This window comes from Manacus candei, unplaced genomic scaffold (genome assembly GCF_025592945.1).
Source record: "Manacus candei isolate 608988 ecotype Guabito, Panama unplaced genomic scaffold, ASM2559294v1 h1tg000128l, whole genome shotgun sequence".
Classification (NCBI taxonomy): domain Eukaryota; kingdom Metazoa; phylum Chordata; class Aves; order Passeriformes; family Pipridae; genus Manacus; species Manacus candei.
The window spans coordinates 14,047-27,035 of record NW_026138176.1 but is presented as its reverse complement, the minus strand read 5'-3'; the positions used below and the strand labels follow the sequence as shown (position 1 = coordinate 27,035).

General features: G+C 53.6%; 1 protein-coding gene across 2 annotated transcripts; it reads left to right on the top strand.

Annotated features, from left to right (window-relative positions):
- On the top strand, positions 1–12,900 carry PI4KB (phosphatidylinositol 4-kinase beta). Of its 2 annotated transcripts, none has more exons than XM_051771008.1 (12): positions 1–209; positions 530–602; positions 3,156–4,122; positions 4,728–4,955; positions 5,629–5,850; positions 6,721–6,830; positions 7,357–7,461; positions 8,279–8,402; positions 9,247–9,512; positions 11,416–11,548; positions 11,633–11,753; positions 12,468–12,900. In XM_051771008.1, exons 3-12 carry the CDS (start codon positions 3,184–3,186, stop codon positions 12,647–12,649), a joined length of 2,430 nt encoding a protein of 809 aa, XP_051626968.1. In that variant the 5' UTR covers positions 1–209; positions 530–602; positions 3,156–3,183; the 3' UTR covers positions 12,650–12,900. The 2 variants fall into 2 exon arrangements, with proteins under 2 accessions (XP_051626968.1, XP_051626967.1); XM_051771007.1 differs by having other exon boundaries at positions 2–209; positions 5,629–5,856.
- Positions 12,901–12,989: the final 89 nt, after the last annotated feature.

Genomic DNA, 12,989 nt, shown 5'->3' with positions numbered 1-12,989 from the left:
GGCTCCGAGAGCGGCCCCGCTCCGGCCCCCGCTCCGGCCCCGCTCCGGCCCCCGCTCCGGCCCCCGCTCCGGCCCCGCTCCGGCCCCGCTCCGGGCTTGGGGAGGCTCCGAGAGCGGCCCCGCTCCGGCCCCGCTCCGGCCCCCGCTCCGGCCCCCGCTCCGCTCCCAAACCCCTCCGACCCCTCCGGCCACCCCCCGCCCGCCCCGAGGTGAGCCCGGCCCCGCCGCCGCCCCCGCCTCGCTCCGCCCCGGCACCCCCCCCCCCTCCCCTCACAGCGCGGCCTTCCCTCCGTCCCCCCCCCGCCCCTTCCTCATCGGCCTCTTCCTCCTCCTCCTCCTCCTCCTCCTCCTCCTCCTCCTCCTCCGCCGAGCGCTTCGTGGCGCAGGGAAATAACGAAATCGCCTCCTCCGCTCTTTTTTTTTTTTTTTTTTTTGTTTGTTTGTTTGTTTGTTTGTTTTGTTCCGTGGGATATTTTTTTTTTTGGTACGTCTATATTTTTATTTTTTTTTTCCTTTCGCCGTGGCCCAGGATGAGCCGCCCCGAGCGCCGGCCCGTGTGTGGCGACCCCCGAGCGGAGCCGCGCGGGATGGGACCGCTGCAGGTACCGCCATCCCCGACCCCGCCATCCCTGCCCCTTCCCCCGGGAATGGGATGGGGGGGGATAAAAACAACCCCCGGGAAGTGTCGCAATGACCCTTTTCCAGCCCCTTTTCCAGCCGCTTTTCCGCGCTGTCCCTCCTGATTTTAGGGCCTTTCCTCCCCCCCCCCCCCCCGAGCTTTGGGGTCGCCCCGAACCCCGACCTAAAAAGCCCGAGGTGTGTTTTTACCCCCTCCTCCCTTAAAACTTCGCCTGCGAGTTGTTGGGAACTTTAACGAGGAGAAATAATCGCGGTGAATCCCCTCCCTTTTGGTTTCTTTTCGCTTCCCAAAGGGGGAGGAACCGGGCACAGGCCTGGAGTGGGGGGGGGGAAGGAAATGCTGCTTTTCCAGCTCTTTTCCCAGAGCAGAGGGTTTGGATTTCCCTTGGGAACTTCGTCGTTCTCCGTGTGAACAGGTCGTTCCTTGGCTCCTGTGGATCCCCAGGGATCAGGATGAGCCCTGGAGTCATTCCTGGACTCCTGTGGATCTCCAGGGATCAGCCCTGGAGTCATTCCTGGACTCCTGTGGATCCCCAGGGATCAGAGTCATTCCTGGAGTCATTCCTGGACTCCTGTGGATCCCCAGGGATCAGGATGAGCCCTGGAGTCATTCCTGGACTCCTGTGGATCCTGAGGGATCAGGATGAGCCCTGGAGTCATTCCTGGAATCATTCCTGGTCTCCTGTGGATCCTGAGGGATCAGGATGAGCCCTGGAGTCATTCCTGGAGTCATTCCTGGAGTCATTCCTCCCAGCTTGTTTCCAACCAGGCTTTGGAGAAGCACCTGGAAAACAGGGAATTTGCCTGAATAAAACAGGTGTGGGAATGTGGCACCTTGGGATCCACGGGAGGAGGAGGAGGAAAATTCCCAGGCTGGAATGCTCCAGGGGTTTGGAATGCTTGGGAAGCTGGCATGGAAGGGTTTGCTCAGGGGTCAGAATCCAACCCCAGGAAGAGGGAAAAGGCTGGATGTGTTTGGGATTTGGGATTTGGGAAGGGCTTCCTTGGCCAATCCACCCCTTTTCCAGAGGGCTGGGACACTTCTCCCTCTCTCTGGGAGGTGGGAGAAGCTTTGGGGAGTTTTTTTTTTTTAAATCTCTTTTCATTTCTATGTAAATCCCTGGATTTGCCTCCTTCCCACGTGGAGGAGGAAGGAATGAAGGAAGTGCTGGGAATGCCAGGCTGGGGCTTCCCCTTTTCCCAGGAGGACACTGGAGCAGCTCGTTAATTATTAAAACAACCGATCATTTATTCACAATTACTAGAATTATTAAGAGTTGCTGTGGATACACAGGATTAGGGAATTAGGGGTGTCTCCCCTTGGCCTTGGAATTCCTCCTTCTCCTCCTGCATTTCTTGCAACGTGGCTTGTCTTTTGTCCCAGGAATGTTTTATCCCAAGAATATTTTATCCCAAGACTGTTTTATCTCAAGAATGTTTTATCCTGAGAATATTTTATCCCCATTCTGTTTTATCCCAATTCTGTTTTATCCCAATTCTGTTTTATCCCAATCCCATTTTATCCCAATCCCATTTTATCCCAATCCCATTTAATCCATAATAGCAAATCCATAATAATAATTCAGTAATAATAATAATAATAATATCAATTCAATAATAACAACAAGAATTCCCTAAGAATGAGAACAATTCCAAAATAATAATTCCAAAATAATAATTCCAAAATAATAATTCCATAATAATAATAATAATATCAATTCCATAATAGCAACAATAATTCCATAAGAATGAGAATAATTCCAAAATAATAATAATTCAGTAATAATAATACTAATAACATCAATTCAATAATAATAACAATAATTCCATAAGAATGAGAACAATTCCATAATAACAATTCCACCTGGTTGGTCCTTTGGGGTTTTTTTCCCCTTTCCTTTCCCTGGGTGGGTTTGGTCGTCGTGGCAATGGGGAGGTTTGTGCCCAGGGATGTTCCCAGTCCTCTCTCCAAGCTTTGGGAGGGGGTTGGAAGACCTGGAAGATCCGGGATCTGGAAGTTGGAGGGGGGGGGTGGTCAGGAGACCTTTCCAACCCGACTTGTCTTGGCTTGGGGGCACCTTCCCTTTTCCAAAGGCTTTTCCAGGAGGTTCCACCAAACCTCCCCTTCCCTTCAGGCCCATCCCAACACAACTTCATCCCGTTCCAAAGGTTCTTCCAGGAGGTCCCACCAAACCTCCCCTTCATCCCAGCACAGATCCCAGTCCCTGCTCTGCCACTTCATCCCTTCTCCAAAGGCTTTTCCAGGAGGTTCCACCAAACCTCCCCTTCATCCCAACATGGATCCCAGTCCCTGCTCCTTGACTTCATCCCTTTCCAAAGGTTCTTCCAGGAGATTCCACCAAACCTCCCCTTCATCCCAGCACAACTTCATCCCTTCTCCAAAGTCTCTTCCAGGAGGTCCCACCAAACCTCCCCTCATCCCTTTGGGTCCATCCCAGCCCGGATCCCAGTCCCTGCTCCCCGATTTCATCCCGTTCCCCCCGTTCTGCCCCCAGCTCTGAGCCGTCCCGCCCCGCCGCCGCTATGGGAGACTCGGGCGCGGACCCCGATCCCCGCCGCGGGCCGGGCCCGGATCCGGCGCCCCAAGGGAACAACGGGGGGACGTCCCTGAGCGTCATCTCGGAGGGCGTGGGCGAGCTGGCCCTCATCGACCCCGAGGTGGCCCAGAAGGCCTGCGAGGAGGTGCTGGAGAAGGTGAAGCTGCTGCACGGGGCCGTCCCCAACGGGGACGCCGGCGAGGGCTGCGAGATCCGCTGCCTGGACGAGCCCCGGCTCCGCGAGGAGGACGAGGAGGGCGCGGCCAACACGGTGAAGACGGCGCGGCGGCGGCAGAAGAACAACTCGGCCAAGCAGTCGTGGCTCCTGCGGCTCTTCGAGTCGAAGCTCTTCGACATCTCCATGGCCATCTCCTACCTGTACAACTCCAAGGAGCCCGGCGTGCAGGCCTACATCGGCAACCGGCTCTTCTGCTTCCGCCACGAGGACGTGGACTTCTACCTCCCGCAGCTGCTCAACATGTACATCCACATGGACGAGGACGTGGGCGACGCCATCAAGCCCTACATCGTGCACCGCTGCCGCCAGAGCGTCGACTTCTCGCTGCAGTGCGCGCTGCTGCTGGGGGCCCTCTCCTCCGACATGCACATCTCCACCCAGCGCCACTCCCGCGGCACCAAGCTGCGCCGCCTCATCCTCTCCGACGAGCTCAAGCCCAGCTCGGCCCTGGGGCAGCAGCGGCGCCGGGAGCTGCCTCCTTCCTCCTCCTCCTCCTCCTCCTGCTCCTCCTCGGCGGCGGTGGTTGGGGGGGTGCCGGGGCAGGGCCTGGGCCAGGACGGCACGACGGGGCTGTCGCCCTCCAAGAGGACTCACCAGAGGTCCAAGTCGGACGCCACGGCCTCCATCAGCCTGAGCAGCAACCTGAAACGCACGGCCAGCAACCCCAAGGTGGAGAGCGACGAGGAGGTGAGGCCGGGGGGGCAGGGCTGAGTCTGGGGGGGTGCAGGGCTGAGTTTGGGGGAGGGTGTAGGGCTGAGTCTGGGGGGGTGTAGGGCTGAGTCTGGGAGGCTGTAGGGCTGAGTCTGGGGGGGTGTAGGGCTGAGTCTGGGGGGGTGTAGGGCTGAGTCTGGGGGGATGTAGGTCTGAGTCTGGGGGGGTGCAGACTTTTCCCCTTCCTAACACCTTTCTCCCTTCCCTATCCCCTTTTTCCCCCTAAACCTTCCATCCTTCCTTCCCTATCCCCTTTTTCCCTTCCCTATCCCCTTTTTCCCTTCCCTATCCCTTTTTTCCCTTCCCTATCCCCTTTTTCCCTTCCCTATCCCCTTTTCCCCTCCCCATCCCTTTTTTCCCTTCCCTATCCCCCTTTTCCCTTCCCCAACCCCTTTTCCCTCCTCCAACCCCTTTTTCCCTTCCCTATCCCCTTTTTCCTCCTAAACCTTCAATCCTCCCTTCCCCATCCCCCTTTTTCCCCCTCAACTTTCCATCCTTCCTCCCCCAACCCCTTTTCCCTTCCCCATTCCCTTTTCCCCTCCCCTCTCCCCTTTTCCCCCCCACCATTCCCGTTTTTCCAGCCGGCCCGCCTGGCCCCGGAGCGGGAGTTCATCCAGTCCCTGATTTCCATCGGGAAGCGTTTGGCCACCCTGCCCACCAAGGAGCAGAAAACCCAACGTTTGGTGTCGGAGCTGTCGCTGCTCAACCACAAACTGCCCGCCCGGGCCTGGCTGCCCACGGCCGGCTTCGAGCACCACGTGGTCAGGGTGCCCCACTCCCAGGCCGTGGTGCTCAACTCCAAGGATAAGGTGGGAATGGGAATGGGAACAGGGATAGAGGGTGCCCAGGGTGCCCCACTCCCAGTCTGTGGTGCTCAACTCCAAGGACAAGGTGGGAATGGGGATGGGAGCAGGGATAGAGGGTGCCCAGGGTGCCACATTCCCAGTCTGTGGTGCTCAACTCCAAGGACAAGGTGGGAATGGGAATGGGAACAGGGATAGAGGGTGCCCAGGGTGCCCCATTCCCAGGCTGTGGTGCTCAACTCCAAGGATAAGGTGGGAATGGGAATGGGAACAGGGATGGAAAGGTGGGAGGATGGTCAGGGGTGCCTGGGGTTGGGATGTTTTGGGAGAGGGGTGGGAGGGTCATTTCCAGGATTGGGAATGATAGGAGAGGTCTGGGGGGGTCACTCCCAGGACTGGGAGCGATGGGATAGACCCGGAGGTGTCACTGCCAGGACTGGGAGCACTGGGATAGACCCGGAGGTGTCGCTTCCAGGACTGGGAGCACTGGGAGCTCTGTGAGGCATCTGGGATGGAGACAAACCCCCCCAAGATCCTCCATCCCCCCAATTCCCCCTCCGCGAGCTCCAGCCCCTTCCCTGCTCCGTATCCACCAAAACCCCTGGATTTTCCCCCTCCCAAGGATCCCAAACACCCCACCTCTCCCCCTGACCCCCCTCTCCCGTGGTTCCTCCCTCAGGCTCCCTATTTAATCTACGTGGAAGTGCTTGAATGTGACAATTTCGACACAGCGAATGTCCCCGCCCGGATCCCGGAGAACCGGATCCGGAGCACGCGCTCGGCCGAGAACCTCCCCGAGGTGGGCATGGGCCACGAGCAGAGGACGGGCAGCTTCAGCACCGTCCCCAACTACGACAACGACGACGAGGCCTGGTCCGTGGACGACATCGGGGAGCTCCAGGTGGAGGTGCTGGAGCGCTGGGAGTGAGGGGCGGGATAAAGGGGGGTCGGAATTCGGTGGGAAAAGGGGGGGGTTGGAGTGAGGGGAGTGGGTGGAGTGGAGTGTCCAGGGGGTGGGAGGGTTGGCTGTGGGAGTGGGAGAGAGGGGAGAGGGCTGGAGGTGGCAATTCCAGGGTTGGAAGTGATGGGGAGACACTTGGAGGTGGGAATGACAGGAGAGGTCTGGGAATGATAGGAGAGGTCTGGAAGGGGATCACTGCCAGAGTTGGAAGTGATGGGAAGTGATGGGGAGGTGGCACTTCCAGCCCTGGGAATGACAGGAGAGGTCTGGGGGGGGGTCACTTCCAGGATTGGGAGCAATGGGAGAGACCTGGAGGTGTCAATTCCAGAACTGGGAATGATAGGAGAGGTCTGGGGGGGTCACTCCCAGGATTGGGAGCAATGGGAGAGACCTGGAGGTGTCACTTCCAGGGTTGGAAGTGATGGGGAGACACTTGGAGGTAGCAATTCCAGGAGTGGGAATGATAGGAGAGGTCTGGGAATGATAGGAGAGATCTGGGAGGGGGGTCACTCCCAGGGTTGGGAGCGATGGGGAGAGACCTGGAGGTGTCACTGGGAGAGACTGGGAGCACTGGGAGAGCCCTGGAGGTGTCACTTCCCGGACTGGGAGCACTGGGAGAGCCCTGGGGGTGTCACTGGGAGAGACTGGGAGCACTGGGAGAGCCCTGGGGGTGTCTCTCCCTCCCCCTGCTGTGCCCACCCCTCTCCCACCCCGATGGATCCGGAGCCTCCCAAACTCCTTCCCTGCCCTTCCCTGCCCTTCCCAGAGCCTCCCCCCCTTCCCTGGAACGACATTCCCGCTGTTTTCCAGCTTCCAGAGGTTCACACCAACAGCTGTGACAACATCTCCCAGTTTTCCGTGGACAGCATCACGAGCCAGGAGAGCCGGGAGCCCGTGTTCATCGCCGCCGGGGACATCCGGTGGGAATTGCGGATCGGGATTTGGGATCGGGATTTGGGATTGGGGTGGGTCCCTCATCGCTGCTGGGGACATCCGGTCAGGAATTTAGGATTGGGGATCGGGATTTGGGATTTGGGATTGGGGTGGGCCCTGCCTGCACTCCCAGGGGTGTCACCCTTATTCCCACCGGGGACATCCGGTCAGGGAGTTTGGGATTTGGGATTTGGGATTGGGATGGGTCCTGCCTGCACTCCCAGAGGTGTCACCTTCATTTGCTCCGGGGACATCCGGTCAGGGAGTTTGGGATTTGGGATTGGGGTGGGCCCTGCCTGCACTCCCAGGAGTGTCACCCTCATTCCTACTGGGCTCAGCCTTGGGAGCAGCTGGAATTGTCTCCCTGGACACAGGAGAGCCTTGGGAGAAGCCGCCCCCTCTTCCAAAACCTGGGATAGGGGGGTCCTGGGCTGGGCTGGGGGGTGGAATTGGGGTGCCAGGGGATGCTCCTGGTCCCCAAATCCAAGGAATTGTGGCGTTCCCGCGGTGCAGGAGGCGGCTGTCGGAGCAGCTGGCGCACACCCCCACCTCCTTCCGCAGGGATCCCGAGGATCCGTCCGCCGTCGCCCTCAAGGAGCCCTGGCAGGAGAAAGTCAGGTGAGGAGGGGACTTTGGACATCCCAGGAATCCCAGGGAGTCACCCCGGGAATTATCCAGGGCCTTGGCTCTCGGCCCCGCCCGTTCCCGGGGCGGGATCAGAGCAGGGAGGGGGAAATTCCTGCTCCTGGGCGGGGCCTTTTCCAGGGATTTACGGGGCAGCTCCGATGTCACCGGGGCTTGGCCTCTTCCCAGAAGAAGTTTGGCACTTCCAGAAGTGTCCAACCCCCTCACATTCCATGAAGGAAGCGGGAAAGACCCAGAGCTTCCCCCTCCCCATTCCCAGCCCCTCTCCATTCCCACCAGGATCCCATTCCCAACCCCTCTCCGTTCCCACAGGATCCCCTCCCCATTCCCAACCCCTCTCTGTTCCCATAGGATCCCATTCCCACAGGATCCCATTCCCAACCCCTCTCTATTCCCACAGGATCCCCCCCCATTTCCAGCCCCTCTCCATTCCCACAGGATCCCCCCCATTCATTCCCAACCCCTCTCCATTCCCACAGGATCCCATTCCCACAGGATCCCATTCCCAACCCCTCTCCATTCCCACAGGATCCCATTCCCAACCCCTCTCCATTCCCACAGGATCCCATTCCCAGCCCCTCTCCATTCCCACAGGATCCTATTCCCACAGGATCCCATTCCCACAGGATCCCATTCCCAGCCCCTCTCCATCCTCACAACCCCGGAGTTGCCCCGGGATTCAGGAATGGGATGAATTCCCTACCCTGAGGAGGGCTGGGCGTGCCCTGAGACCCCAGACCAGGGATCCCCCCTCGTTCCCAACCTTCCCTTTTCCCTCTCCCCGTTCCAGGAGGATCCGGGAAGGGTCTCCCTACGGACACCTCCCCTCCTGGAGGCTCCTCTCCGTCATCGTCAAGTGCGGTGACGACCTTCGCCAGGAGCTGCTGGCATTCCAGGTGCTCAAACAGCTCCAGGTGAGCCTGGGAGCAGGGATGGGAGCACTGCCAGGGCTGGGAGCAGCGGGAGAGACCCGGGGGTGGCAATTCCAGGACTTGGGAATGACAGGAGAGGTTTGGGAATGACAGGAGAGGTCTGGGAGGGGGGGTCACTGCCAGGGTTGGGAGTGATGGGAGAGGCCTGGAGGTGGCACTTCCAGGACTGGGAATGATAGGAGAGGTCTGGGGGGTGGTCACTTCCAGGGTTGGAAGTGATGGGGAGAGACCTGGAGGTGTCACTTCCAGGACTGGAAGCACTGGGAGAGACAGGGAGGTGTCACTTCCAGGGTTGGAAGTGATGGGGAGGTGGCACTTCCAGGACTGGGAATGGCAGGAGAGGTCTGGGAATGATAGGAGAGGTTGGGGGGGGTCACTCCCAGGACTGGGAGCACTGAGAGAGACCAGGAGGTGGCACTTCCAGGACTGGGGATGACAGGAGAGGTCTGGGGGGGGACATCTGGTCGGGGAATTCGGGATTTGGGACCCCCGGGATCCTGAGGACTCCCCGGGCTGCTGAGGGATCCCCAGGATCCCGAGGAATCCCCAGGATCCTGAGGAAGCCCCGGGCTGCTGAGGACTCCCCGGGATCCTGAGGAACCCTCGGGATCCCGAGGACTCCCTGGGCTCCCGAGGAATTCCCGGGATGCTGAGGAATCCCCGGGCTCCCGAGGAATCCCAGGGATCCCAAGGAATTCCCAGGCTCCCGAGGAATTCCCAGGCTCCCGAGGACTCCCCGGGATGCTGAGGAACCCCCGGGATCCCAAGGAATCCCCAGTATCCCGAGGACTCCCGGGATGCTGAGGAAGCCCCGCTGTCCCCGCAGTCCATCTGGGAGCAGGAGCGGGTCCCGCTGTGGATCAAGCCCTACAAGATCCTGGTGATCTCGGCCGACAGCGGGATGATCGAGCCCGTGGTCAACGCCGTGTCCATCCACCAGATCAAGAAGCAGTCCCTGCTCTCCCTGCTGGATTATTTCCTGCAGGAGCACGGGAATTACAACACCGAGTCCTTCCTGAGCGCCCAGAGGAACTTCGTGCAGAGCTGCGCCGGGTACTGCCTGGTGTGCTACCTGCTGCAGGTCAAGGACAGGTGGGGGACAAATCCACTTAATCCAACTTAGGGGAGATTTTAGGGGCTCTCTCAGGCCTTTGGGGCCTCGGGTTTGTGGCCAGAGGGAAAAATTCCCGTGTTTTCCCCCCTCGGAAATTCCCTTTAATTTTTGGGGAAGGGATTAATAATTATTAATTATTTATAGTTATTTAATTTAAATTTAATCCAGTTTAACCCCTCAACAAACAACCTTTAGAGGCTCTCTCAGGGCTTTGGGGCCTCGGGTTTGTGTCCAGAGGAAAAAATTCCCATTTTTTCCCCCCCCAGAGATTCCCTTTAATGGTGGTTTTGGGGAAAGGAACCCACGGGAAAAGATCCCACAAAAGTATCTCACTTAATAATAATTAATAATTATTAATTATTATTTATTTAAAGTTATTTAATTTATTAGAAATTATAAAGATAAATTCTATTTTTAAATTATGTTATAAATCCAAGATTATAAATATATAATTTATTATATATCTAAAAATAAATATATAAATAAATTAATAATTATTATTTATTATTTAGTTAGTTATTTAATTTATTAGAAATTATAAATTCTATTTTTAAATTAAGTTATAAATGCAAATTATAAATATATAATTTATTATATAAATTAATTAATTATTATTATTTATTTACAGTTATTTATTAGAAATTATAAAGATAAAGTCTATTTTTAAATTATGTTTTAAATGTAAATTATAATTATATAATTTATTATATAAGTAAATTAAAAATTATTAATTATTTATTTATAATTATTTAATTTATTAGAAATTATAAAGGTAAATTATATTTTAAATTATATTCTAAATGTAAACTATAAATTATAAATGTATAATTTATTATATAAATTAATATAATTATTTGTTATTTATAATTATTTAATTTATTCTAAATTATAAAAGTAAATTATATTTTTGAATTATATTTTAAATGTAAATTATAAATTATAAATACATCAACTATTATATAAATAAATAAATATAATTAATTGTTATATAAATAAATTTATTTATATAATCTTATATAAGTATATATAAATATAATATATTATTATACAATTATTATATTATATAATGCAATATATAAATATATTTTTATATAATATATAATATATATAATATATAAATAATGCATTTTTATATTTATTTATAGATAGTATATAAATATTTATATATAATATATAATGTATGTAATATATATAATATATAAATAATGCAATTTTATATATAAAATATATATATAAATATATATATAAATTGATATATAAAATATATATATAAAATGTCTATATAAAATATATTTATATATTGTATTATGTTTGTATAATATGATATATAAATATATTTATATTAATATATAAATATATTTATATATATTTTATATATATTTATATATATAAAAATATATATAAAAATACATATATATATTTATATATATATTTATATATATATTTATATAATCATATTTTATATGGGAATAACGAGGTTTCACGGGAATGACGAGGTTTAATGGGAATGACAAGGTTTAATGGGAATGATGAGGTTTCATGGGAATGACAAGATTTAACAGGAATGACGAGGTTTCATGGGAATAATGAGTTTTCATGGGAATAACGTTTCATGGGAATAACGATGTTTAATGGGAATTAGGAGGTTTAAAGGGAATGACGAGGTTTAACAGGAATAGTGAGGTTTCATGGGAATAACAAGGTTTAACGGGAATGACAAGGTTTAATGGGAATGACAAGGTTTAATGGGAATGACGAGGTTTAACGGGAATGACAAGGTTTAATGGGAATAACAAGGTTTAATGGGAATGACGAGGTTTCACAGGAATAGTGAGGTTTAATGGGAATGACGAGGTTTCCCTGGAATTCTGCCCGGGCCAGGCACAACGGGAACATCCTGCTGGACGCCGAGGGCCACATCATCCACATCGACTTCGGCTTCATCCTCTCCAGCTCCCCCCGGAACCTGGGCTTCGAGACCTCGGCCTTCAAACTCACCTCCGAGTTCGTGGACGTGAGTGGGGCTCAGGCACACCCCCAGGGGGGTTTGGGAGGGAATTCCCGCCCCATTCCTGGTTTTTCTCCCCTCTCCCACCAGGTGATGGGGGGCCTGGACGGGGACATGTTCAACTACTACAAGATGCTGATGCTGCAGGGGCTGATTGCAGCCAGGAAACACATGGACAGGGTGGTGCAGATCGTGGAGATCATGCAGCAAGGTGGGAAAATCCCACGGGAAAAGGGGCAGCAAGGTGGGAAAATCCCACGGGAAAAGGGGCAGCAAGGTGGGAAAATCCCATGGGAAAAGGGGCAGCAAGGTGGGAAAATCCCACGGGAAAAGGGGCAGCAAGGGGGGAAAATCCCATGGGAAAAGGGGCAGCAAGGGGGGAAAAGGGGCAATCCCATGGGAAAAGGGGCAATCCCAGGGAAAAGGGGCAATCCCAGGGAAAAGGGAGCTCTGGGAAAAGGGGCAGCAAGGTGGGAAAGGGGCAATCCCAGGGAAAAGGGGCAATCCCAGGGGAAAAGGGGCAGCAAGGTGGGAAAAGGGGCAGCAAGGTGGGAAAAGGGGCAATCCCATGGGCTCTCATCTCCCCCCCTGACTCCCGAATTCCTGATTCCCAGGTTCCCAGCTCCCCCATTGATTCCCAGACTCCCTGTCTCTCCCAGCCTCTCCTAATTCCCAGATTCCCCGATTCCCAGGTTCCCAGCTCCCCCATTGATTCCCAGACTCCCATCTCCCCCCCTGACTCTGGAATTCCCCATTCCCAGGCTCCCATCTCCCCCCTGACTCTGGAATTCCCCATTCCCAGGCTCCCATCTCCCCCCTGACTCTGGAATTCCCCATTCCCAGACTCCCATCTCCCCCCTGACTCTGGAATTCCCCATTCCCAGGCTCCCAGCTCCCCCCTGACTCTGGAATTCCCCATTCCCAGGCTCCCAGCTCCCGTGTTTCCACGGCTCCTCGACCATCCGGAACCTGAAGGAGCGCTTCCACATGAACATGACGGAGGAGCAGCTGCAGCTGCTGGTGGAGCAGATGGTGGACGGGAGCATGAGATCCATCACCACCAAGCTCTACGACGGCTTCCAGTACCTCACCAACGGCATCATGTGACCGCATTCCCAAAAAAAAAAACCCGGATCCCGCCTCCCCGCCCTCGGGGAAGGAGGAGCTTCCAGCGGGAGCGGCGTCTTTTCTTTCTCCTCCCCCCCCCGGGAGACTCTTCCCAGGGGCGGGACCGACCCCGAGGACACGCAGGAAAAAAAAGAACCCGCAGGAAAACAACGAGATGGAAAAGGAAAAAGAAAAAAAAAAAAAACAGGAAAAGCAGGAAAAAAAAAAAAAACAAACACAAACAAGCAAAACTATCCCAAATATCCCCCCCCCGCTGGTGGAAATCATGGAATCATGTGGAAAACGGGGCTGGGGGAGGAGGGGGAGGAAGGAAAGGGGG